The following is a 27451-nucleotide window of genomic DNA, read 5'->3' on the forward strand; positions in this document are numbered from 1 at the left end:
ACAAGGTGAGAGATAAGAGTGCTGCTGCCCTGAGCTGCCTTTAACCATAATCACATATTCAGACGAACCACCTTTATCACACAGATTTAGAGGGATAAGAGTGAAACAGGGCCCTTAGCTATGATGGAGTTTTGCTAGAAAGCAGATCAAATGTGCTGTTGATCTTTGCTATTCTGGCCGGCTGAATGTTTGGTGTGTCACTTTTCTAATAATCCTCACTTGCAGACAGCCAGCAGACACTCCTCTATGGCGTCTCTCTGGGCCTTGGTGAGTGAACGGCCCTTGGAAAGGCGGTAGATGGTGTGCAGAGTGGAGTCAACGAGGGTGGCGTAGTGCTCGGTGCCGGCAAAGAGAGGGGCGCAGCGGGTGAGGAGGGGTAGCATGGCTGAGCCGATGAAGCGGTTCATGGCCAGGGCCGTCTCTGTGGTGCATAGACCCTCCTGTGGAACGAACGGGTCACAGGTCATACAATATGAGATTACTTCATTTATTAAAGTAAGACTGTCATTTCAGAGAGATTTTATGTTGCTAGAGGTTTTGCTGCTACAGCATTACTTGGTCTGGTATGACTGCTGGCTCATGTCAGCTAACTTTACATATTATTAACTATTATTTACTTGTACTCTTAACTTGTGTTTTAGCATGCTGTAATCGTTACTCGTGGCCACAGTGAAGTTGTTATATAGTCTTGCTTGAAAATGAATGTGCGTATTTGATGACCATTTTCAAAGAGTACCATTTAGATTAGCACTATAAAACTGTCTTGTAAATAACCTTGCAAAATATATTAGACAGCTCCACAAACAGCAGCATGCTCAGCTCTAAATAAATAATATGTATTTAGAATTTGACGTATTATGTGATGGATTCATTTTAGCCAAAATTCTGCACACTACAATACCATACACGTATTCTTGATAAATAGGAGTAAAGAACAATTACATTAATCAACCAAAGAGAAACTTGAGCCAAGGCTTAATGAGGAGCTCCTCATTAGTATAAAAGGCTGCCCAATATTATTGATCTCTAAACTCCTTGAGGAAGTTCATGTTACATTCATTACTTCTCTCCCGCGTTGTTGTCAGCTTTACCCACCGTATCCAGAGAGGTCGCAGCCCTCAGGTCAGGAAGGAAGCCCACTTCGAGCAGTTGAAGGAGAAAGCTCTGGTCCTCGATACCATACACCCTGTCCAAAAACAGCACCATGGGGGCCTTGTGATCCGGACAGAAGCAGGCTGACATGTCCGGCTCAGTCACCGACCCATCTGAGAGAGGTTGGAACAGGGAAAGGAGGGCACAACATGAAGAGTACACCGCTCAGGTGTGAAGCAGTGAAATAACTCAGAGAACAGGCCACACTGCATAATGGAAAGTCTTTTCTGATTAGGAAAGCCTTGTGTATTCATTAGGCGGCATGCAGCAGCGTGCCGATCGGAGTTTTTCCGGAGCTGGAGCCACGGCTCGCCGTCTTCACTCTTGGCCTGCTGACAGAGCTTATGTAGGCTGAGCTCCGGGCAGCAACTTTAAGAGGCGAGTCCCGCCATGCTTATGCAGATCAATCAATAGTGCAAGACGGCTCGCTATAGAAATGATCTGGCTTACTCAGACCTATGAGAGAGTGCAGTAAAGCGTTGTGCTGATTAAAAAGGCATGAGCAGTGAAATGTAATCAATAACCTTCTGCCTTGCACTGTGTGCATGACTTTCTTAAACCGTTGTACCGTCACATGAGCTAGACATAGTGTCGCAGCATGCAAATTAATAGGATGTGTCCTCCAATGGAAGTATAAAGGTGTGCTGTATGCTGCCCTGTGTTATTAGAGTGAACATCCTGACCAGTACCTTTGTTGGTGATGGGCATTTTGAGCGGTATGCTGATAATTCCCACGAGGTCTTCAGTTGGCACCAGAGAGCGCAGGATGGCACGAATACGCAGAGCTTCGCCTTTCCCCTTGTTGATGAGCTGAAGAAGGGCAAAGGAAGTGAAAAAAATGGAAAATCTGTCCCGAGGAAAACAACAAATAAATTCGCAATTTATATCAAACATACATGCATCTCTGGAGCGCAACGTCCCAACAGGTCAATGAGTGCAGAGTAGAAGGACATTATGGCATTGCCCATGTGTACCACCTCCTCCTCATCATCGCCATCAGCAGACCTAACAGTGGAAAAAAGTGAAGAGTTGAGGAAGAACAGACACAGACGAAGAACATTTCTTAGGAACGTCACAGCAAAGATGCAAGCAAAGGGGGATAAGCAGCTAATCCTAAGGGTGAGTCCCCAGTATCGATTTGATAAGTTTTGCTTACACGTCAGAGCTGACTCCATGCACAGAGCCCGGCAGGTCCAGGGCTGGCGTCTCGGAGATCTTGATGGCTTCCTTCATGGCAGCCAGCAGGCCGTTCCCTCCCTCGCCCCTCAGGGCAGGTCCAAAACACTCTGGACGACGGATGAGCAGCTTGACCACAACACTGGAGTTCTCCTCTACGCTTTCGCCTGGAACACGAACATAAAAGAACATACATTATTGATGTCAGCAAGAAAATACAGCACATAAACATAAACACCCCTATCCCCAAATACTCAGACAAAACACCAAGACGACTTTGCCTTAAGCAGCGGAATGAAGATCTGTCAAGCTTAGTTGGGCCTTTGCTAGCGTTTACTACATGTCTAGATAGAGATACAGTAACAGAAAGAGAGAGAGAGAGAGAGAGAGAGAGAAAGTAGAGAGAGGATGGTAACTGCAGTCTTACCGTTGACAAAGACAGCAAACCGTAGGAAGGAAAGGTAACGCTCCCCCTCAATGGGGTTCCAGCCGATGTCTGGATAACCTTTAGCCAGGAGAATCGGACAACTCTGAAGACCGCAGCCTGCTAAGTAGGTGACCACCTACGGGCATACCACATGCCATCACATATAGATACAACACTCATTCAGCTCTAATCGATTCATCCCGGGTGATTTAAAAATTGTGTCTCTCCTTTTACAGACTACGGCGTCAGAAAGATTGAGTCTCACCTTGTCCAGATCAGGCTCCTCCAGTGCCAGAGCCAGGCCGTTGTTGTCCATCACCGAGGAAGCAGCCACATCTAGAGGAGTGGAGCCCCTCATTGCTGGTGAAGCTACAATATAAAGCACACTGGTAGAATCAACTATTTATTTGATTGTATTTCATATAAGCCTGTGTCTGTGTTCTCATTTCAACAAACAGCAGGGGGTGATGTTTTTCCACTTCTTCCAACAGCTGGTTAACATTAGTGTGTAAGGAAAGTTTCCTCACCCATTTGCTATGGACACATGTACTCACATTGGATTCCAAAGGGTTTATGGGAACCAGTTTGTGTAGCACGGTGCATACGTTAATTGGGAGTTTTTATGATTTTATTCTTAGATTTCCTTTTTGTTTTGCTGTCACATAACTTGTTGCAACTTGTTTAATGAGCATGCCTGGCTGTATGTGTGTGTGTGCAGCCAGGGGAGACACTCTCTCACCCCAGCTGGGAGCTCTCTGAGACTGTGGCACTGACATCTTCTAACAGAATGGGAGATGAGTCGCTCTCTTCGCTGATAGATTGTCAGCGCTCAGACTCACAATTACACACACACACGTCTTCTAAGGTGCGAGGCTAATATATGTGAGCTCACAGGCACAGAACAAGTCCTATTATGGCAGCTGATGACAATGTATCACCCATAGTGATGAGAATGCTGGCGTCTTTCATCCATCCTAGTGGTGGTTTTACAGGTGTGTTGGGCCTGTTCTTTCAGAATATCCTCTGGCATGTCCTACAGTCTGTGCATGTTGGATGATTCCTGATCAAGTCATGTGGTCTTCATCCAGTAAAATAATGTTTCAGCTCAGCATCATTTGGCTAATCCTTAAGTAGCAGGATGATGGAAGCTGTACCCACCTAGGCCCACGCTGCTATTCTCCAGCAGGTAGCTGAGGTGGTCGAACATGGCTTTCTGGTTCTGACGGCTGATCCGGCAGAAGTAGCACAGGAAGCGACAGCAGCTGGCCACCATCTTGGGGAAGGCGATTTCCTGTGGAACGGCACATACAGACTAAGCAGGTCAAACATCTTCCCCGGTTGGATTTTAAAACAAGATCTGAAATTCCAAATTAAAAAGCTCAAGTACACAATATTTCTCCGGCAACAGTCTCATGTGTTTACAGTCTGAACACAAATCTAGTAACTTGTCGAGACATTGCTAAATTGTCACTGTAACTTGATACCAAGTGGTTTTGGAGAGGTCCTTGCTTTATTCTGGGAGTTTATTGTGTTGACTTTCTCCCGGCTTGTTACTATAAAGTCTCCCGCATGGGTTGGATCCTAATTAACATCTAAAAAGCCTGACACCTTCACACACTGCCAACCTCCCTCTGCCCTTTCTGCCCTCCATCCCAGACTCTGATGCCATCAGGCTGAGGAGAAAGCCCACCTACTGGGACCACGTCTTCATTAATACGCGCTTACAAATGATAACACACAAAACTACACTCAGACACAAACTTTCTCAGTGAGCAACACATTTTTTTGCGAGGTGGAGCACTGAACTCTGCGGGTGCCTCTTTAACGGCCTGTGGAAGCAGAGATAAATATAGATATAGTTGTTTTTCAACCTGGGACTTGTGTCCTCCGAGCACATTGACCATGACCTCCATGACCGTCTCATGCATGCCCAGTATTCTCATTAGGTTGGGGTGCTGGTAGAAGACTTTGTTGTTCATGATGTCACTGTCATGATAGGGGGACAAAAAAGACATAATTCATACTTAACATTCACTCAAAACAGATAACTCAAATATAGAGTTGAGGCAACTACAACCTACCCAAGTCCATCAATCATGAGCTTCTCCTCCTCTTTGCCCATACGAACCGACAGCAAAGATCGGATCTGACCGAGGGCAGCCAGGAGGTTGATGGTGTCCTGGACCGAGGCAGCACTGATGGTGTAAGTCTTCCTCATGGCCCGGAGAAGCTCCCCAATGCTGTCATACTGCCTCCTCAGTAGGCTGAACATCTTGCGGACCAGCTCCGAGTCCAGGATGTGACACTCCTGGGCCCAGCTGACCATTGTCTGAGAAATCAGCTCCTTCAGATTAGCTGGAAAGAAAGTTGGGTAAAGATGACTGATCCTTTCCTTTTAAAAAAAACAAAAACGTTTTAATGTATTTGCTAAGAACAAACATATTTCACAAAGTTGGTGAACTTCCAAGAGACACTTTCAAATGTAAAGCATGGTCAAAAACAATGAGAAGGCTTTGTTATTCTTAGTTATCCGAGCACACTTGAAATAAAATCAGTGGAATGTCACTTTAACATTATGTAACAGCAGTTAACCCAAAGGTGAGATGACTCCTGTCAAGGGACCAGTCACTTCATAAATCATAGTCCTCTTAGAGAATGAAAATACATAATTTAACACAGTTAAAGCAGCAACATTTGTCTTGGTGGCAGCGTAACTAGCTGTAAACACACTAGTGACATTTCAAGGTCTTATAAAGTTGTTGTGGTGAATGTGTTAGCAAAAGGTTTAAATATATTTAAACATTCAGCAGACATGGAGCAACACAAGTGTTAATTCATTTCAGAGTCATGTTTCCGGTCACTCAGCAAAAGTCCAATATTGACTCTCCTTTTAGCTCTGTTTGGGTTACGAGAGCAGTGACAGAGAATAAAACGGTCAAAATGAGCTTTTACTGATTTTCTACAATGAGACTCACCTTTAAAATAGCAGAGAAACACTTGTTTTGACAGTGAAGTGCTTCCAGCATTGTGTTCTAATCCTTACTGTATGTCATTGGAGTTAAGAGGAAAATATACTAGAACCTTCCTTCAATTAATTGAGGTCACACCAAGACACTTCTCCCTTAAACACAGATGTTAACACACACACACACTCAACACAGAGCTTTATTAGAATGATGTTAAGTGGATGACTGGATGCCCCCTTTTGTATAAGCCATGCTTGAGCAGTAAATTCATAGGATGCAAATAAAAAAGACCGGCACCTAAGCTAATATAACTGCACGCATGAATCTGCCACTTCTACAAGCCCCAGCCTCTAAAGACGAGGCAATCAGCTGTGTTTCAACAATGTCAGCTAGTTATTTTTCTTCAAATCTGTCAGAAAGAAAAAACACAGCTTGCAAGTTCATTCATGAAAAGGCACATTTTCAGTGGAGAGGAAGCCCTGCTATCTCTTAAATAAGGGAAGTATGAATAGTTCTGTACAGTACAGTATTCTGCTTCCATGGTTAAACTGAGACACTTGTTTGGACATCTCGTATGTGGGTTACCCATAAGGCTTCATTAAAACTTGATCAATAGTGGGGTGAGGGTGTTCTCGGGGTATGAATACACAAAGGACAGAAAGACATCAATTAAACAACTCGGAACCATAAAAGATGGAGCCGTTAAAAACTATTGATTGCTTAAAAGTATTGCAATTAGGTGATTGTGTTTTTAAGACCCCCGTGTCTGTTTGGTTTTCCAAAGACTATTTCACACTAGGCCGTCAATCACTGCAAGTGTGTATGTGTGTTTTGAGTGATGTGTGGGGAGCCGGCAGAATGTCACTGTCAGCGGTAACCGATCCTGCCGCAGACATTTGCGTGGGTGTCAGAGGAAGGGGCAGAAGCACCAGCTTGCTCCAAAATGAGAAGCGGCATTTCTTCCTCTCAGCCAAGATGCTTCCCAACACCTGACGCTCATTCTGTCACACTATCCAACACGCTCTCTCGTTCCGTCTCTGCCGCTTTTGCTCTTGACTACTACACCCCTCCAGCATTTTCCCTTCACTACACCCCAACAAACAAATCGGACCGGTCTATTCTTACACTGATGGAACTGGAAGTCAGGAGGTTTTTATGGTGTGAGAGATCACACACACAATCCCTATGCTCTCTCTCTCTCACACACACACACACACACACACACACACACACACACACACACACACACACACACACACACACACACACACACACACACACACACACACACACACACACACACACACACACACACACACACACACTTCTTCAAGGCAAGACATCATGTCTGAGCATTAAATGCTTCTGGTGGATAAACCATTCATCAGAGGAAGAAAACGACTTCTGCGCTCCTCTTACTTCATTCCCATGAAATAATGGCAAAGACGACAGCGCCTTTCGTGTCTTCAGGCTCTCACTTTGCAAGGAGGACAAGTTATAGCCGGCGTAACAGTACAGAATGTATCATGTCATCTCAACTCTGGTCCATCCTCCTGCCTCCTGGCAAACCCTCTTCTTATAAAAGATTTTATTCTCAAAATATATCCCCTGTCCCAGTCACTTCTCACATACTATATGTGATAGGTAGGCTCTCAGCCTGGTAATGCCACCATCTCACTTGTATGCCGTCAACTAAACATAACAAAACTAAACAATAGCGACCAATATGTAAGGACACACAGTTACCACATCACACCATCACATGGACTGAAGAGGGGAGGGGCACCACCAGTACACCACCCTGTTTGTCTGGTAGGAACACTAAAAAAAAAAAAGTACGAGGGCTGAGGTCAGTTCACGCAAAACGGAAAAACGCAAAAATATTAGCAAAACTTTGCAGTTGGCTCCAACATTTCTATAGCTCATCCACCTATTATTTCAGCTAGCTTTAGCAGGAATCAATGCACAAAATAAAGGCACAGACAGCAGCACAGCAGCATATAGGCAAAACAGCAGTGGTTGAGAAAATGAGAAAAACAGTTATTGTATTGTAATAGTCAATCGTAATACCATTGTATTTATATGGAATTAATACCTATAATGATGTGTAAATGAAATTAAATGAGTTATACAGTTACCTGAGAAAATTTCCAATGGCAGAAATGTACCCAAATGGCAAATTTGATATTTTTACTAAAACCTCTCCAACAATGCTCTCCTTCACTTTATTAGCGTCAGTCTGTGCACAGGTAATGTTCACATGTTGTGATATGATTTGATCAACATTTAGTGCTGCAACTGCATCATTCCAAAGGGATATTCACTCTAAATGTGCACAGTTTTGTTCGGCATTAATTAAATCTTTCCTTTATGCTGTGTTCCATCTTCATTTACATGTAACCAGTCACATATATACTGATGCTTACCCCTCTGCAGAAATCTCACGAGTGTCACCTCTATTATGATACCAAGATTATTCAAATAGAACTTGTAGTTGCATATATACACATTTTGGGCATGTCATTTTTCACTAAGATGGTGAACATGGTAAACATTACCTGATAAGAGACCGTAAGTTCGCATTGTCAATCTGAGCTCGTTAGCATTTAGCTCTGAGTGCAGCCTCACAGAACAGCTGGTTTGGCTGAAGACTCCTAGGCCTGGTACCAGTGTACCTTATGTTAAAGGAGATAAGCAGGGAACTTTGGAGCACTTTCTTTGAGCATTTAAAGAATTCAAACAGCTCTTATCAAGGCTGCCACTAACTACTTCCAGCTCACTCAGTTAGGAATCTCCCTGAGCAGCAAGTCTTGTTGTACATCTTGTTTTTGGAAAGATCTTGGAAAGAAATGAATTACATCAAGCATCAACACTTACTATTAACATGCAGTATGTATACTATAATGATTCAAAGACAAAACACTTTTAGCGGATAAGAATTTGCCTGCATAGATGGTGAATTATTCCACTTGCAGCCTACAGCTGTTCCAGAAGTAGATGTGATGCTCCTGAACAGCAGCTGCTACCACAAACCAGCCTTCTAATCAATCATCCTGCACACAACAGCCTGCAGAGACCACCACCATCCAAAGCACTCTTTCAAGGAGGAATACACAGGCCCCTATTTTCATTCAGCCTTGCCCCTTGAGATCGGTGGGGTGGTCTTATAGGCTCCATGTCAGGGTCACACCAAATCCCGATGGAGAGATAGCCTTTCAGCATCACATTTATCATCCCAAATTCATCCATTTGCCTCTCGGACACTTCCCGTTACTGGCATCACTCTGATAAATAGACAAGGATGGAATGGTGACGGACAGATTCTCAGAAGTAATAGAATACCCTGTTTCACTTTAGTTATTACTTTATCACTACTTTGTATAAAAGGATGCCATAAAAAGGAGATAGTGTCTATGCTGATAAAACAAAACTCAAAAACAGTGACAAGCAGTTAAAATAACACACTGCTGTCTATATTGAAGACCAACAAAACAAAGCAGAATGTATTTTTTTTACCAGCTACGTAATATTTGCAATCAGCCACATGATTGGTGGCCCCTTACACAGAGTGATACTTGAGATAGAAAATTAGATACAACTTGTTCTGCATTTATACTGCTGTGGCCCCCTGCTTATTATTAAGTGCTGTGATTGAAATATTTTTGGTTCCGGTGTGTGCGCTCACGATTGTGTATTTGTACTCATGTGTCTATGGGTTTTTATCAGGTGAAGGATTTGGTTTTATCACCAACAGTTTTCCCTCTCATCGCTCCTCTCTCATCTTCCGGAGCGGGTGACAGAAGAAGCATTTGGAGCCTCTCCTCGCCCCGGCTCTATATTAACATAATGAAATTGAAAAGAAATTGAAATGGAAATGACTGCCACCCACTCAGTCCACATGACAGCGGCAGACAAATGGAGGCAAAACTGAGGGTGCTAGAGCTGCGATACAGGGGCTCCTGCTTTTAATTCTCACCACTCTCCAAGCAAAGAACACAGACAGAGAGCTCGTACTAAAAAGGAGGGAAAGGGACCATAAACAAGCAGAATGTAGTGCAGAGCAAAGGGGTGACGTGTGTGAGAGCTTGTGCTTTTATGAGAAAGAAACAAATGTTGCAAAAGAAGAAAAATATGCTTTTTTTGACATTTGGACTTAGATTGATGAATTTAGTCTTCATCCTCCAACCAATCAGACATGTGTTTATAACCCAGAGCCACAGGTACAGCGCTCAGCACTCAGTACTCAGCAGCAGCGCTCATATTATGAAGTAATAAAAACATTGATTTCCTCACATGGTGCGGCTTGCTCCTTCTCTGTGGGCTCCTCGGCTTTGTGAGACTGGCCTTTGATCTTGTTCACCAACATCAGCAGGCGACCTTTGATAGACGTCGCTTGCTCGTATTCCTCTTCCTCCATAGGGATCCCTGCACAACACAAACAGACATGCTATATACAGTACAAGGAGAGCAAAGCCTATTCCGGCAATATCTCTACTCTTCCTGTCGGGTTAGCAGACATGTCATGTGTGTGATGCGTAGTATTGGGGGCCCAGTACTATTTCTTGGCAATTTCAACTTGGTTTTCATTGCCGTCTATGCGACGCGTGCCATGGCAGGTCGGTGCCATTAGATCGTTTGTACCACAGAGGGTTGGGCATTTCAATGATTTATCACAACATCAAGATGTCAGAGCAATGTGAGAGGCACTGGACTGTAACTCCTGTGCCGGGAGACAGAGAGAGATGCCGATTGGGAAAAGAAAACATTTCTGAGAGCAAGTACTGCAACAATTCAGCTGATGTTGACACAATAGCAGCTAACGCAATAGATGGAAAAGGCACAACTCTATGTGTTTCCTCTGTGATCCATTTGATTGTTTTCCTATCTTTACATTTTCCATCCACGCTGCCAGTTCATGCTGCCTTTGTAAAATATATGTATTAAATTATGCAATCAATCCAAGCAACATAAGATAGAGACAACCAATAAAGCTGCTCATAAACGTTTTTGCAAGATCTGTATCTCACCACAGTGGAGCTGCAGCTGGTTGTGAAAATCATACAGTTCCTCCTGGATGTCTGTTGGACACGGACAGTCCTCGCCCACACTGAAAGTCAGCAGCATGTTGATCTGAAGTATGGAAACATAAAGGCAGACACTTACTACGTCTGGTACTTTAGTTTCAATGGCAATCTCAACACGTTGTGATCTCATTGTACGATTCACAATGGAAGAAAAAAAACAGTGAAGTGGCTAATTCTCCCTTGGCTCTCACAGACCGAAGGACACCATGACAAGTCATTAAAAGTAGCTGTGAAGCGCTGAACTCCATCTCCAGCTGTGACCCTAAAGGGCTGCTGTGTGTGTGTGTGTGTGTGCGCGTGCGTGTGCGTGTGCGTGTGTGTGTGTGTGTGTGTGCTCACGCTCACTGGTGCAATGACACCACAGAGAAGAAGGATGAGTTCGCTTTGAGGCATTGTTCATAGCACACAAAGAGAGTGCTTGCAACATTTGGAGCGAGGACTAGCTCCCATTCTCCTGGATCCAAAATGAGGGAATTCTGGCGAAAAACTAAAAAGGGAATCTGAGGGTGGGGAGAGAAATTAGCCATGCATGTGGAAAATTACACAAGTTATGTAACAGCTCCCTCTGAATTATCCCGTTTCATGCATCATTTGAAGCAGTGAGCCTGCAGGCTTTCTTTGTGGTCAGTTATTATAGATTCATGCGTGCCTAACTGGAAGATTTATCAGTTCTAACTCACGCACAGTTTCTTGCATTTGCCCTCTGTGGGTGATTTGCACCTTTAGGTCACATAAGCATCAATAAGATCACGCAGCAGACGCATGAGAGTTGTACAAATCACATGAACAGAGGTGCAAATTGATGTGAAACTGCGTGCTTAAAGACTTCACAACATAGCTGTGAGTAGGTGAAAAGAGCTGTTACCGAACATTACCCACAGTGTGGAGTGGCAGTCTTACTTAAACAAGATGTACATTTTTCCACTGGAAAATGTACATCTTGTTACACATAAGTAGAGTGAATGATGTGGTTTTCAAGAGGATATGTAGTGTTGATGCGGTTTTACTTTTGACATTTGTTAGCATAGATCACTGGATACCAAAAATGGTTAACCAGGGATGATGATTGGAGCTCCTGTCAGGAGTGTGCAGGCTGTGTTTGATTGACATCTTCCTCACTCTACAGTTAGCTGCCAGGGTGACAAATTACACTTATATTATCTCATTAGCGCATGGAGCCTAATAAGCCAGGATACGCAGAAACACCTGTAATCCTTCAAGTATGCGGATAAGATAAATGTATTATCTCATTCTGCTCAAAAAGTAACATTTTTGCTATTCAAGGTCACATTATGCATTGCATATTAGTGCTTTGCTATTCTAATATGGAGTTTCTTTTGCTTACTTCTTTCTATTTTGATGTGTCTGAATATAACAACATAATATAATCTCTCAATCATAATCATATCATGTAGTATATAACTGTAAAATGTAAATGTTCCTTAGTCTTTGATATGGTAAATGTACAGTGAAAAAAATGGCATATACATAAGGCAACCACTGGTTTAGATGCTAGTAACTGATGAACACATTTTGGTAGAAAACCTACAATGTAGTGACCTGAAACTGCTTCTTGAGGTAGTTGGAATATTATTAGTTAGTTTCGCAGATGTAACTAATCTGCAGCCACTATGACCTCATCTCACCTGTTCTTGAGGGGGCGATCTGAACTCTTTGGTCTTCTTTGCGGTGACAGCAGCAGACATATTGAGGGCCAGCATCAGCTCGTTGTAGCGGAACTTCTGGTTGTACTGCAGCTTGGAGACAAAGCTGTCGGAGAAAGACACGATGGCCTCGATGCGGTGCTTCAGCTCGCAGTCGCAAAAATAGTGAAGCAGCTCACACATCTGGGGAACAGACAAGGGGAGGAGACAGACAAAGAACAATGTTGCATCACTGTTTCGCACCTCGATGCAGCTGTTACAAGCAAGTCTGTTAGGAATACATACAAGCAGCCTTATGGCTTCACATCATCCAACTTATTAAAGAGACATTTCAGAGATCATTTGTTCAATATGAGCAATTTCATATTTGACTGCTTTCTAAATGGGTCTATTACAGTGGTGCATTTATGGAGCACAGCTGTGGAGATGAAGATGTTCATTGAGTTGACATCTTTTGGTGATTTACCTTCGGTGGTTTATTTTAAGGTTTAACAAATATATGATGATGCCAGATCTGTTCATGTGTGTTTGTTATCACCTGGCGTTTGACAGGCTCTGGCAGCCTCTTCTCCAGCAGTCCTTTCATTGGCTGTTTAGCCTCTTTGGCGGCCTCCTCTTCTCCAGCTTCCACTGCCTTCTCCTCCGTCCCTGTAAGTCCTTCTTTGTCTGTGGCCCCTGAGGCCCCCTCCTCACGTGTCTCTCTGAAAACATTTGGGTCAATGAGCAGTAAGATCTTATGAACGTCCTCACTACCTAGTACACCCATAGTCAACAAGGTGCTGATGAGTTTCAAGATTGGCACAAACTGGTACTCCACTCCTCCTCCTACGGGATCTCTGATGTGGTGGCCGCCACCCTGAACGGCCTCTGTCAGCATTGAAATCGATTTCTCCTTCAATGCATCCAGTGGGATTTGGGGACTATAGAGATGTTGTTCCCGCTTGGTGCTGATGAAACAGGGCGGGGCAAAGTTGAGGCGGGGTTTGAGCGAGGTACTAAGCCCCACCCCTGGCGGGAGATGCTTTTTGGAAGCATCGGAGAAGAGGCGAATGGAGCGCGTCTCGGCCGTGACGGGGATGATGAACTCATCTTTCATCGTGAGTCGAGCCTCTTTTGCCGTCTCCAGGTGGGTGCTGATCAAGACATTGTAGAAGCCCTCACGTAACATGCCTGACAGGTACTGATTGTCGATGGTGTACAAGAGCTGCGACTGGTCCAGGTGGCTGCAGAGGGCGTGGGCCACACGGGTGTTGCCCAGAGCGCAGAGGGCACAGTAGAGCTTCAGGGTGTGGTAGTGGAACTTCCTCATGTCCTCCTGCTCAGACAGCTCCATCATGTCGACACACCTTTGAAAAGAAGTGAGAGAGGATTATGAAAATACATGCAGATGTTCTGATTTCGTCTACTTAGAGGACAGACAGGTGTTATTTACCACATAGGATAATAAAATGAGCATCGTTAAAGGCTCCCTGGAGTGTTTGACCTCTAGTAGAACTACAGAGCTGTTTTTTTATAATACTTGAGAAATTAAGTGTTTGCAAGTGTTTTATGAGGGGAAAAAAAGGAATTAGGCAAAAGTTTTAGGTACAATGTCCTTTGAGATCAACTAATACGCACTGAATAGAAGCACTTAAGGACACTAAGCCATGCACTGCACCTGTTCTCCTCAGGTATATGAACGGCCAACATCTGCAGGGGCTCCACACACTGGACCACCCAGCCGTGTCTCTCATTGACCCTGGCTGTTTCCACCTTGAGGAAGATGTTGGGCATGCGGCTCCACAGCACGGCGCTGATGGTCTGGACATCTAGCCGGGGTGGACACTGGGGCACTGGGTTCTTATGTTCACTCTTAAAGATGGCGGATGACAGAGGCATGGCATTCTGGGGAGGACAAACAAACATGGAAGGAATATTCCTATTATTCAATGCCAAACAAGCAGTTAAACACAATCTTTTCCTGTTTATCATTCAAACAACTGACGTAAGCACCCATCGTGGTGGTGAAGCGCTCAGTATCTTTGGTGTAGATATAACCATGATAAAACATTAGCCCAGTGGACCTAGCTGAAGGGTGTGAAGCATAATGCTGTATGGGGGCTGCATCTCTAAACTCAGTGTGAGGTAGAATAAGGTACTGTCGGAAAGGTTAAAACGAAAAAGAGCATACTGTGAGCTGTATAAATTTCATCGACCAATACGGTGAGCATTTTTAGGATTCTGTCCTCTTTCTCCTATTTGTACAACGTTATGACATCATACAGGCAACAAAGTTGCAATGGAACAATTAGGGGACTCTACCTTTATTTTAGCCAGCTCGAACTGGAAGAGGTTAGGGCTGGTGGGTCGCACAAACACAGCGGGGAAAAGCTTGGTGTTGGGTTCCACCTGGAGCGGAAAACAAAGAGCGGCACGTTTATAATAATAGGTCCAAACATGAAGTACACAACAAAAGCTTGAGAAGCAGCAAAAGAGCATGACTTGCAGAAAGCAGCTAATGATGCATCATGAAACTCCTCACTACTTAGTATGTGTATGCACGATCATTTAAGAATGTCGGCTGGCAGGATGACTCAGCGCCGAGTGAAGCCTCAGAGTGTCAGTGAGCGAGCGCAGAAGAAGATTATACCCTTCTTTAAGATTTAGTTCTCAGAGTGCGTCTGAATGGGAAAATTCTAAGTCTGAAATTGAACAATACAGACTTCAAAAAGGAAAACATGAAAATACAGAAGATGAGTTAAGCTCAAGGTGAACAGGATACACTGATAGAAAGAAGAGTGGAAGGAGAGTTAGGCATGTAGTGATGGTGACTTACAGGTGGATGGAAACATTAATTCATACACGGCAGAAGGTACAAATGAATGAGTGAACAAGTAAAACTCACAAGGAAGCTTAAAAGCAACCTTAAAAAGTTCAACATTCAGATTATTCTATCATTACACACTGTATAAAACACAGTATAAAACAACGTCATGTATTCAGTACCTGGTAGGATGTGGCTATCTCCTTGCCATTGACAGTGAACGTCACCAGGCCGGTGGACAGGTCTATGAGACAGCCAATCTCCAGGTCCACGTTGCTGCGACTGGATGCGTGAGCCGCGTTGGTCACATCACCGCCCCACACGATGTAGCAGTTACTCCTCCTCACGCTATTAGTGTGCAAATATCAGTCACCTTATGTATGATGACATACAGTACATTTTGATTGAAGATAGGTACCCTTTTTTCCCTAAAAAAAAAAAGGTCTCACCTCTCATGGACCCGTCCTCGCTCGTCACCCAGGGTTACAGTGACCGATCGGTTTTTGCTGAGGTTGAAATTGTTGCTATAGTAATGGTAGTCGGGGGTAACCCAACCAACCCACACGCCGGCCGGGTCCTGGCCAGCGAAGACCCTTACCGAGTAATAGTACTGCAATGACACACGCAAGAGTTAGCCAACGCTGTAGGTGGTGCAACCGAATGGTAAGAAGAAAAAAAAGGTTATTTAATACCGTGGTGATGCTGCTGTAGTCCACTCTTCTACTTTCATCGCTGTGCCTCACAGATCGCAATGGATACCTATCGGAAAAAACGCATTCAACAGGTGATTATCAAGTACAAACCAGTTGACAGATATTTTCGTCTTCAGCTCTGATTGGCTGAGTAATGTTCAAAGACATTTTAAGATATCTGATGAATCTAAAACATCTCTAACTGCGTCACAATTACTTTAAATATTTGCATACTAACTGACACTGAATTTGAGTGGTCCGAGTGATGTCATGAATGTCAACAATCTAGTGGAAGTGGATCAGCCATTAATATGGTAGCTATGGTGCTTTGGAAGGAGTTGCATTTTGCAAATTCATGATTTTCATTCGAGTACCTGTGTTTGACTTTGAGGGTGTCATCTTCGTGGACTCCGTTCATGTCAATAACGGGACTGGATTTGAAGATGGAGTGTAACTCTACAGGCATGCTGAGACGACAAAACACCATATCAGCGTTGCTGTTCTGGCTGCCAAACGTCTTGTGGGTGACTTTAAGACACGGGGGGCTGTCAACGGTGCCGTCGATCCTGGTCACCTGCGAACAGGAAGAAAGTCTTTGCAATTATCCAATGACCAATTTTGTGATTTTTACCACCAAATGGTGCTTTTGTTCTTACTGCGATGTGGTTATGGTCCTTTGGCACATTGACAAAAGTAGGCAGACGCTTGCTGAACCACATGGTGACCTCTCGGTTCATGTTGACAGCAAAAGGTTCGAATCCCTCCTGAAGGCCGCACATGGTGTAGTACTTGAAGGTGCTGGCGTCTTTCCCCAGATTCATACGGCCCACCTGAGACAGACCGAGGCTACACACTGGAATAAACCCTGAAGGATGGCCAGAGGAAAATAAAGGAAGGAGAGAAATGAGGAGAGAATAAATAACCTCTAAGAACACACACAGCAGGAGAGGAGGGGAAATCAATCCAGCTTTTAAAAAAAGGCAATTTACAAGTGTCACATTAAATAAGGGTGATTTTGTTACAGGGAGCTACTTCATTTTCACTTATATCCCCAGCATGGTCATTCCAGTTTACTGCTCCTGGCTCTGCACGTGAAGCTTTTATTAAAAGATGAGTTTCTACGATCCCCTCATCAGCCTGACACTCCCGGACCTTTAGCATGTATAACTCGGCTCGGTTACCGCACACATCATATCCACATAGTAAACTTTCTCACCGTCCTCAGTTTCAAAGTCTGTGAAGCAGAGTTCAGAGCCCTTGGTGGTGATAAGGATCTCTCCGTTAAGGGTGAAGATCATGGACTTGTCCTCCATGTTGATCATACAGCCCACCACGTCCCCAGCGTGCCAGCACCGCCCGAACAAACGGCTACCCATGTTCAGACAGTGACCCTATATACAGTACATGTAGAAGCATAAAATAAAACACTCAGGAGCGAGTTTTGGCATATATATTACAAGAAATGTCCATCTCAAGTCCTTCCTTTTCAATTAAGTCTATTATTTTTTTCTGAAATAAGTCATTTTTTTAATGGAGTGACTTTCATCTGTTTCAAGAATTTGAATGATAAAGTATTTAAATCAAAGAAAAGGACAAGTTAGAACAATAGTAAAAAAAATACACTTGAGTCAACAATATTAGAACCCCATAGAGTTAGAAAAAAATTTGACTTTAGGTCCTAATTCCTATGACTTGTTAAAATATTTTTCTGTGGAGTAATCAACATGAATTCCACCACACATTGCAAATGATTATTAAGCGACTGATTTAGGTGTGGTCGACAGCTTACCCTGTATCCATCAAAGACAAAAGCGAGCTCATCCGTGCCAAGCTCCACATCTGGCTTACACCCTGGTCTCGCCCAGCCCACTCTCATGTCTCCTCCCGTCACAGCCTCAAATTCAAAGTACCACTTCCCGCTCCTCACCGCATACGTCCTCTCCACTCTGAAGAAGCGGATCTTGTCGATGCTGAGCCGCTCAACCACTTGTCCTACAGGGGGGGAAGGGATAGTCACAGTGTCAAGTCGTGGATTGCTGCTTCGAAACCAGCTGAATCCTCTCCAACAAATATGGAAATCAATGAAGGAACTCTTCATTGTTACAGTCTAACATTGGGTGAGGTTAAAGGTAATAATTTCACACCCCTATTGTCTTTCAATGACAACTTAAAGGGAGTTGAATCCTTTATCTGGGCTGGAAAATTAACACAACTTTACCATTTCTTTGCAACAAGCTTTTTATCATGTACTATAATCATTTGAACGTCCGTGCATTTAGAGTGGCATACATCCATGAGTCAGACTCACCGCCTTCCTGGTCCGAGGGCTCGATGTTGTATCCGTAGCCAATCAGCGTGCGGATGGCCTCCCGCAGGCTGTCCCTGTTCGACTTCTTGGTGCGCTCATCCAGCAGAACATAGGGAACCAGGCGAGGGTTACGCTTACTCTTCAGGTCCTGCAGAGAGGAGAGGCAGTCAGAGAAGATTTCATGCACCCATTTGCGAGAAGAATATTTCCAACTATCCCTGGTTATCTTATTAAAAGTACTGTAGGCCAGCTCAAACACACCACTGCTTTGTCTGCTACAAATGTGCCGTCAATCCCTGTAATTGAGTAGTTAATTGTCCATTTATTGCCACTGTGCTATTGCTGCCCATCATTCTCTCCATCTTTCTTGTGTCACTCATTTCCTATAGCCGCTCTCTCACTGGGCCTCGAGGAGCAACCAGGGAAGTATCACATTAATACTACTTAAGCAGATTTGTGGAGCTTAATTTGAAATCTTGTGCCGGTTATACAGATCACACGCTGTTTGTTTGGTCTGGCATAGCAGCTTTCCTAGATATCACTGAAGGGCTTAATTGAAATTTGCATTTTTCCAACGCACTGGTCAGTTACCCAGTCTCATGTCATCAACTACAACCCTTGTTCTACAAACAATACAGAAAATATGACCAAACATCTGCTTTCAAGACAGATGCCGAAGTGTGACACAGAGGTGTAACTTTATCTACTTCAAATGGAAGAGAAGGGAAAGATGGAAAAATGGCCAGTTTACACTAACATCAAGTGCCTTCTAAGTTGCACATCTGCTGCTTACTTTGAATTAATGAGGGATTTCAGAACTCTTCACTCTATCCAGTGGCTTACTTGCATTCAGGGACCAGCGAAAAAAAGCAAAATGAATGAGCCTTCATTCACTTAATGTGAGAAGACAAGTTACACTTGGTAATATTCTGCAAGATGCATCAAATTATTTCTCAATAGATTTCTCAAAATTAAGCGAAAAGCCAGTAGAATACAGATGTTTTGTTTTTACCAAAACCAACCATCCAACAGTACGACTAAAGAAACAAGATTAATTTCATATTGCTTTGAGATATAAATAGTTTCCACCATGATGAAACATTCTGCATCACATCGTAGGAGAAAATAGCTGTGAAAAAAAGAATGATTTCAGAAGAGTGTGTTATATCCAATCTCATGGCAACGGTAACAAATCACACCAAAAACCTGATAAACAGCAGCTAGCAGTCGTGTACAGCATTCAGGTTTAGCACGTTCAACAGATGAGAATAGATAGCGTGCACTGTGTACTCTGTACTGTGTGTTCTTGTTTCTCTTTACTGCAGAACATCTTGCTCTGTCTAGAATAATGAAATATTGCTATGAAATGTCAGACTAAACAAACCGTCTGACATGTGCACCGGTAAAGTAGAGACTGTATGGGAGGGGAATTAATGAACCATGAAGGAGAAACTGAGCACATAAAAAAATGCAGTAACAAAGCTGGACACAGAAGGAGGAAGACAAAGCTGGACACAGAAGGAGGAAGGCAAGGCTGCCTCTTTTCTTTACAAAATAAAAGTGTGAATTGAATTGAATCTACTCTTGTGTTGGTCCCAGCATATTGTACATGAATACATCCAACATACAGTACCTGCTGAATGCCGTAGGTCCATCCCTGTTTGATGCGGTCCTTGGCCCACACATTATGTGCATTCTCTGCCAGTTTGTCCACCAGCAGCTCCTGACCTGGAGTCAGTTTTATGTCAGACAGGTCCAGAGGAGACGGCTTATAACCATTGGACATCATGTAGCTAAAGGAAAAAAGATCATGAAAAAAACATATGGAAGTAATAAAGGGTAAATCCACCAGCACTAGTTTACGTAGTTAACATGTATATAACATTTCTGATATTGCTGGACATTCAATTGATGGTTAAAATATGAATCACCTTTCTCAAATAAAGTCTCTATATAACTATCGGCACAATCACAATCAGTAACTACAGACGACTTTCTAACAACCAGTTTGGTCTGAGCTACATTTCAATAAGAAATATGTGTTCTTTATACAGTTCATATTAGGATGCACACTTACTTCTTAGGGAGTTTTATCTTTTTGAGGGAGCTGTCAGCATTTGGGTTGACCTGAACTACACGACAGCCCAATGCCAGCAGGGTCCTGAGGGGAAATACAGCAGCAAGTGAGTGAGCGAATGCAGCTGCAGATTGTGTTTAAGCAGCACCTTGACATTACTTCGGATTTGATAGTGCATGCCGATCCAACAGCACCGATTGAGGTGCCTGGGAGTGCTCAAATGGAGCAGTGGTGGGTTGAATTGTGCGTGTCCTAATCCGTCAGGAGAAAAAGGCCAAAGAAAACCCAGAGGAACGCAGTGGGTGTGAAGTGCTTTTGTCAGTTTCTTCACACCGTGTGAGAGGACAAGGTGACAGTAAAAATGAGTTTGATGTCCCTCAGAAAACCCATCAGTGTCACCCAGGTGTGCAGATTAATCCCAGCAAACCCCCACATTGTCCCGTATTATTTAAAGAGCATTTATGTAAAGCACTTGCAATAAGTCTCACTGGGACCTTTGTGAGAAGAACCGAGACCAATGGAAAAGACGAGCAAGACTTGTTTGGTTGAGCGACACTGGAAATGCAAAAGTGAGGCTCATATCTGACCAAAGGCATTTGTGCATTTAGTGTTGTCTTAGTACTTTGTTTATAATTTAAACTCCTTCATTTAGACTGTGGGTGATGTCATGTCTGTGATGCTGTTAAAATAATGTTCATAAACAACTGTTTAAAACAACAAAATCTAAGTCTCCTGCACGTCTTTGTTTGTAATGAACGTTCTTTGACTCAGTTCAACACTCTCTTTCTTCATCTCTTCAAAAGCAACAGAACCGCGGAGAAGATCAATCCATAATGCTCAACATACTTCAGAGTTTCTGTTGACATCTGCAGATTGTAGTTCTTTTCAGTTTCTGGCAGCTTGGAGAAATCCACTAGGCACGGATGCTGCCGCTTATTATCATCCCTTATCTATGAGAAAAAGAACAGTCACAGAAATCATATTTCAACTTCCCTTTGTGTTCTGCAACTTTGGCCCACAGTCCCTCTATTTGTATGTGAATTATGTGGGAAAGTTGACTAAATATATGCATATGAAATGCACAGCCTTGTAAGTCGGTGTCATTGTAAACCAACAAGGAGGGGAGAATGTGGTTTAAATACAGGGTGCTACTGGTTGCAGTGATAAGTCTACTCTAGTGAACATGTTATGAAAGAGGAACAAGGGAGCATGTTTTCTTGGGGGAGAGAGAAAGGTGTAAGACTAGAATACCAAGTGAGAGGTGTAATGCCTCTTTCGAGGCTGCACCGTATGCCAAATAATCCTTTTGGCAATGCTGCTCAGAGGAGGCGGCATGGCAATGGCGGATGTTTACCAAGAAAACATGCGGGGCTGCGTACAGCTACGCGGCTGTGTGTGTGTGTGTGTGTGGGTCCAATGAAAACCAGCCAGCTCTTTTGTGAATAGTACAAGAACTCTGTGGGGAATCACTTATCTGGCAGTTCTTTATTTTACACAATTACATGTGTGGAATAAACTAATACAAATAAAAAAAAGAACGTATTTTTATGACACCAGGGCAAAATAACGAACACTTCTGTAGGACGTCTACTGTGAATGCCGCTGTGATGAATCACAATGAAAACTACAGAGCACATAATGAGCTGCAGTGTAACCACATCCAATACTACTGTACATTCACTGTAACACGATGTGCACCACAACTACATCTCACTATTTGACACATGTGTGCATCTGACCCCTTAAGTAAGAAAAAGCTCTTGACAACAAAATGTTCATGCTAAACTAAAGATTCTGTGGAGGTGCCGCACAGGATGAAGGTCCGTCTATTAGCTGGCGTATTAACAATATAGGGAGTATTCTGATACACGTTTGTATTATAGACATAAGAGCTGTGTTCCATATTGTTGTTTGTGTTGTCATCTGTTCCCTTCGGGGCAAAACAGGTCACTTTGGCGTTATCCTTTAGCTAATGTACAATAAACCAAGAGAGTCATCAACTTTGAAGGAATAATTCGATATTTTGGGAAATACACTTATTCACTTTCTAGTCAAGCTTACCATACAAACTAGAAACGGGGGAAAACTCAATCCAAAAGAAAGCACCTCTCCAAAAAAACAGTCTCTAAAGATCACTAATTAAAATACCTCTTTTGTTTAATCCGTACTCAAAGTCTGGATTCTGGTGTTATTGGACTTTAAACAGAGCCAGCTGCTTTCCGTTGCTACAAGTCTTTATGGTAAGCTAAGAGAATGGTATTGATCTGGTAGAAATCAGACAAACCTTTTTCCCAAAATGTCAAACTATAGCTGCCTCATAAAACCTCTGCGATTACATTTGGTTGACGGATTATGTCTTTAAATACAGACAAATAAAATACAGGCTTTCCTCTTGGTTTATTGCTGCATAGAAATTGCCAAAACACCCTGTCCTGCCCTTTGGTGAAACAATACTTTCTTATTCATGACTTCTACTAAAACACAGACACAATGAAGCATCTACTGAATGGAATGAAAGGCATCGATCATGGAAAACAAGAGTTTTCTTTCCACTTACCCTCTTTTTGGTGTGAACAGCAAATTATAAAAGAGAAAGCAAGATGACGTACAGGCTTTTGATGATTCAATTCTAATACTACCAACATCTAATGCTTTTCAATAAGCTCCTTATCTCAAACTTGTATAGAACATGTGCAATTGGGATGTTTATTTCTCCCCAAACACGGCAAAATGTATGAGTTATGCTTTTTATCTTTAGATCCAGAGTGATGCTTTTGTTGTAAGAGTATTCTGAGTAAAGGAATCTGCATATTTCTCACCTTGCCATACGTCCAGCCCAGCTCGATTTTATTCATCCCCCACAGTTCATGGATGTTCTCTGCTAGCTTGTCTCGAACCTTCTCTAAATGAGGCAGCATCACAATCTGAGGAAACAGGGCAAAGTACTAAACTAAGTAAAAGCGTTACACAGAGAGAAGGTTATTAACATATTTGCCTGGCTGTTGGTTTACCTGGCCAGTTTCAACAGGTGTGGGGATGAAGGAGGCCTGCGACATGAACTGCGTGGTGCCCAGCAGATCTCGGACTCCCTCCACATCCCTCTTGTACTCTTTCACCGGCTCCACCTTCATCTTCTCTTTCGGTAGCAGCGCTTCATAACACGGCGCGTAACTTGATGGAGGCAGGAACTTAAAGTCGCCGTGTCGGCCACCCAACAGGAAACGCACCCTAACGTGATAGAATGTTATTACATCTATTATTCTGCACACAGGTTGATTAATAGGGGAAAAAGTGTGTGAAAATATAAATGATGTATCTAATCAAAAGTGATAATTAGACAGCTATTAATGAAAGAAGCAGTCAGGGAAAAGAAAACCTACCATGCAGCTAAATGTAACAGTTGTTCTCCTCTAAATCCGCTTCAATCAGTTCCCGCCTCGGCTCTAACAGGGACAAGTTTAGCTCTGAGACGCAGGCCATCACTGTGAAGAGGCTCTCCTGAGGATGCCCAAAATAACTACCGAAGTAGTAGTGGTGACGCAACCAAGCCCATTATGACTAAAACCCTCAATTGTTGTGGAGGGAAGATGTGCAGCTGTCATTTTCTGACACGTTTACATCAAAGGAGATAATTCAACCCGTTCAGTGGGTCAGTTTCAAGTTCAAGCTCGGAGGATTCATAACCCACACAAAAGTGGTTATAAGGTGATACTTTCCTTATGAAATGCTGAAAATCAACTCTAATTGAAAAGTCTCAACTGCTGGATGGATTGGCATTACGTTTGGTACAGACCATCATGTCCCCTCTGGAGGAATTGTAATCTGTGGTGACTCCCTGACTATTCCTCTAATGCCGTCATCAATCACAACTTAAAGTTGTCCAACCGTTTGGTTTATAACCAAATACCTGCAAAACTAATGACATTCCCATCAGCCTCTACTGTGCTTCGTGTTAATGCTAATTTGCATGCCAAAATGCTAAACTAGGATGGTGAACAATGACACATTATATCTGCTAAACATCAGCATGTTAACGTTATCATTGTAGACATGTTAGCATGCTGACGTTTGCATTTAGCTCAAGGTACCGCTGTGCCTAAATACAGCCACACAGAGCTGCTAGCATGACCGCAAACTTGTTGTCCAGAAAATAAATGAACTCATTCCAGCATCTTTGAAAGGCAAAGACATGTTGCTTTAAAACTTTGAGGAAAATTGTCGAGTCCACCCTGAAATTCTTTTACGAAACAAACTTTGCTGAATCACATTTCTTTTCCTCGGCTCACAAGCCATCAGGTTTGGAATCACTTTTCTTGAGAATCCATTTTTATCCCGCAATAAGGTTTTCAAATAGCTTACATGACCAGATCAAATCAGACCAGTCTCTTGGTGTCAAAGGTCTCTGGGCTTCAAAGACTGAAAACTGTGAATGCAAAATTCAGCTTTGCTCTACAAAGTCAAGAGTCAATCATGGAATCATGGGAAAACCGCTGGAGCTTGAAATTCCATTTGAAAGTGTCGTCAATCACTCTTTGTCACCATGTCAACATAGCAGAATATGAAGTACATATATATATATATACCACACACACACACACACATATAAGTATATCATAATAATAATAATAATAATATATGTTATAATATATATGTTTTCTTTTGGCTCGTCTGTGCTTCTCTGTGTAGCCCATTCATCATCGAGGAACTTCAGGGAGGCTGTTCATCTCAGACAAGACACAGGAGAAACAAATAAACACTCACTTGACCCCCGCAGAGAAGCTGACGACAGGGAAGAAGAGCCCGTCTGTGTTGAAATTTTCGAACATGCCCTGAACCGGCTGTCCGTTAATCCGGAAAGAGATGCTAGGAGCTCCCAGGTCCAGACAACAGCTCACCACATCCTCAGAGGTCAATACGTGCTGATTTATGGACGCGACCGCCCGCGGGATACGACCTATTCCACACACACACACACCCACACACAGTTATGTGAAATATGACCCAGTAAGGGATGCTGGCACAGATCACGTCTCTTTCACAAACACACAGGATTGAACACGCAAACTTGTACACAAAGTAACACACACTCTGGGCAAGGAGATCAGAACACCCTGCAGGGGAACTGATCATGTCTAGACACAACCTGGCTGTAGCCCAGTGTTACCACTTATCTTTAATACAATAGCTTATCATGATATGAGCCGAGTTACACACAAAAACAAAATCGTATTCCTTCCACTGACCTGACCAGAGATGGAGACCATCGAACCCGTACGAGTAGAGGTCATCTCCCACTCCATTGCCTCCCCATCCCTCTCCTCCTCCAGGGTAGGGAGCGTAGCCTTTAGCGTTGGCCCAGCCCACCCTCAGGTGGGAGGGCTCGCTGGTCACAAAGTGGTCCACCTGGTCAATCATCAGCTCGTAATACCACTTCTTATACTGAGCCGAGCCCTCGCTCACCCCCAGGAAGATGTTCGGTCTCATGCTGGCAATGAAGTTAAACATAAAAAGAATTAGTTATCCCTCAGAGGCAGTGACATATTCTCAGATATGCTTCTATTAATTTGCAATATCTTATTTTCGCTCTGAATGAAAAAGTCTGCCCATAGGACAAGATAATTAAATTTGCCTCTAATGTATTTGGTTCAGGAAGTTCTTTGAAAGTGTTGATATCTTACAGCGAGATAGCCCAACGCAGATCACTTTACAAGTGTCAAGAAAATGATCCAAAGAGATTTGTTGGATTAAATCTCAATTCAAATGACCTCACCCTGATGAGCAAAAATGCTACATCAGGCAAAATGCTTCTTTTCATTGTACAAAGACAAAACGTTGAAGGAGATCATTGGATATTTAAAGTTCAATCTCTGGGCGCCTCAGTGTTGAGCATATATGGTCCACAGTCCAATTTAAAGAACATGATTTTAAGTCTACATGGTTTATGCTCAACATGTTTTAGATGTGTAACATGTACACTCAATCACACGGTCCATAGACGAGAAGGCTGAATGTCCACACATCCACAATAAGATGGTCGGGACTCTGGAACCGGATACACCAGCAGAAAGTATCATCAAACGTAACCCTAATTGCAACATGTGTGTATAAGTAGAGCTAACTCTAAAACGCACATAGTTTTCCACCCATGCATATTCAAATAAAACAAGGTCATGCAGTACCAGTGCCCACATTTTAAAAAGATATATTAGGAATAGGAATTCATTTTACCTAAAACAATAAGATTTTGAAGTTACTTACAGCTTGTAAGTAACTTGACTGTGACTTCCTGTTTATATAGATACTTGTTTTGATTGGAGGTCTTAATTGACTAAGATGTTCTTTAGGTTTTAATGGTTTAATAATTTAGTAAATATTTTGAAAGTACACCAATCACAGACTCAGGCTTTAATCACTTGGTAACAAATTAGATTTTAGTTCCTTATTTCTAACCATTGAATTCGCAAAATGCAATTTTGAAATGTAGATTACTTATTCTTTTTTTTTTTAAAGCATGATGTTGAACGGAGACATGGTGAGTGACGGCTTTCTAACCTCTGGACATCATTGACCAGCTGGGTTTGCAGCAGCAGATCTCTCTTGGGCAGCAAGTGATCACAGATTAGGTTCTGATTGGTCCGCACAGCCACACCGTTACACACACACAGCGAGCAGAGCACATCCAGAATCTAAAGAAGAAAAGTGGAGGCAGCAGGAAGAAAAATAAGTACGAACATTGAGAGCAACTGTCCCTATTAAACCCTGGATATGAATCTATACCTTTCCAGAAAATACTTGTTATTTTTGTCACTTATCACTGTCCAGGTTGCTGCTCTAGGGACAGACTCTTTCCATGCAACCACTGCATAATTACTCAGAGATGCTTATTGGGGGCAAAAACATGTCCAATAATATCCCTTTGATGTTAGCTTAACAAAGCCGTAGAATTAAATGGGCCGTGAAGTCCAGCCAAGGGCGACAGGCCAGCGCACCTACACTTTTTCATTGGCCCTTTTCTCCTGCTTCCAGAGCTAAATTATACATTCTGGCTGATTTATGACCCTGGCCAGCTGACTGCCTGCTCCCGATCTCATTTCACTGTTAA

General features: G+C 43.0%; 1 protein-coding gene across 1 annotated transcript in view; it reads right to left on the minus strand.

The window, feature by feature from the left end:
• Positions 1-27451, minus strand: part of LOC306707036 (ryanodine receptor 3) — a gene marked incomplete at its 5' end in the record, with an annotated part of 93964 nt that overhangs the window by 29216 nt on the left and 37297 nt on the right. Inside the window, 31 exons of the mRNA XM_079174313.1 lie at positions 220-440; positions 1096-1265; positions 1842-1962; positions 2049-2157; positions 2309-2495; positions 2756-2891; positions 3021-3124; positions 3914-4043; positions 4627-4741; positions 4837-5110; positions 10015-10146; positions 10749-10851; positions 12452-12652; positions 13008-13815; positions 14127-14353; positions 14771-14857; positions 15455-15620; positions 15722-15882; positions 16350-16538; positions 16621-16829; positions 17181-17355; positions 17754-17956; positions 18273-18420; positions 19906-20065; positions 20350-20433; positions 21196-21299; positions 23169-23273; positions 23361-23577; positions 25111-25303; positions 25593-25834; positions 26902-27035. Of these exons, the coding sequence (XP_079030439.1) occupies positions 220-440; positions 1096-1265; positions 1842-1962; positions 2049-2157; positions 2309-2495; positions 2756-2891; positions 3021-3124; positions 3914-4043; positions 4627-4741; positions 4837-5110; positions 10015-10146; positions 10749-10851; positions 12452-12652; positions 13008-13815; positions 14127-14353; positions 14771-14857; positions 15455-15620; positions 15722-15882; positions 16350-16538; positions 16621-16829; positions 17181-17355; positions 17754-17956; positions 18273-18420; positions 19906-20065; positions 20350-20433; positions 21196-21299; positions 23169-23273; positions 23361-23577; positions 25111-25303; positions 25593-25834; positions 26902-27035 (5615 nt within the window). The remainder of the gene's footprint in view (positions 1-219; positions 441-1095; positions 1266-1841; positions 1963-2048; positions 2158-2308; positions 2496-2755; positions 2892-3020; positions 3125-3913; positions 4044-4626; positions 4742-4836; positions 5111-10014; positions 10147-10748; positions 10852-12451; positions 12653-13007; positions 13816-14126; positions 14354-14770; positions 14858-15454; positions 15621-15721; positions 15883-16349; positions 16539-16620; positions 16830-17180; positions 17356-17753; positions 17957-18272; positions 18421-19905; positions 20066-20349; positions 20434-21195; positions 21300-23168; positions 23274-23360; positions 23578-25110; positions 25304-25592; positions 25835-26901; positions 27036-27451) is intronic.

This window comes from Pholis gunnellus (assembly GCF_910591455.1).
Source record: "Pholis gunnellus genome assembly, chromosome: 15".
Classification (NCBI taxonomy): Eukaryota; Metazoa; Chordata; class Actinopteri; order Perciformes; family Pholidae; genus Pholis; species Pholis gunnellus.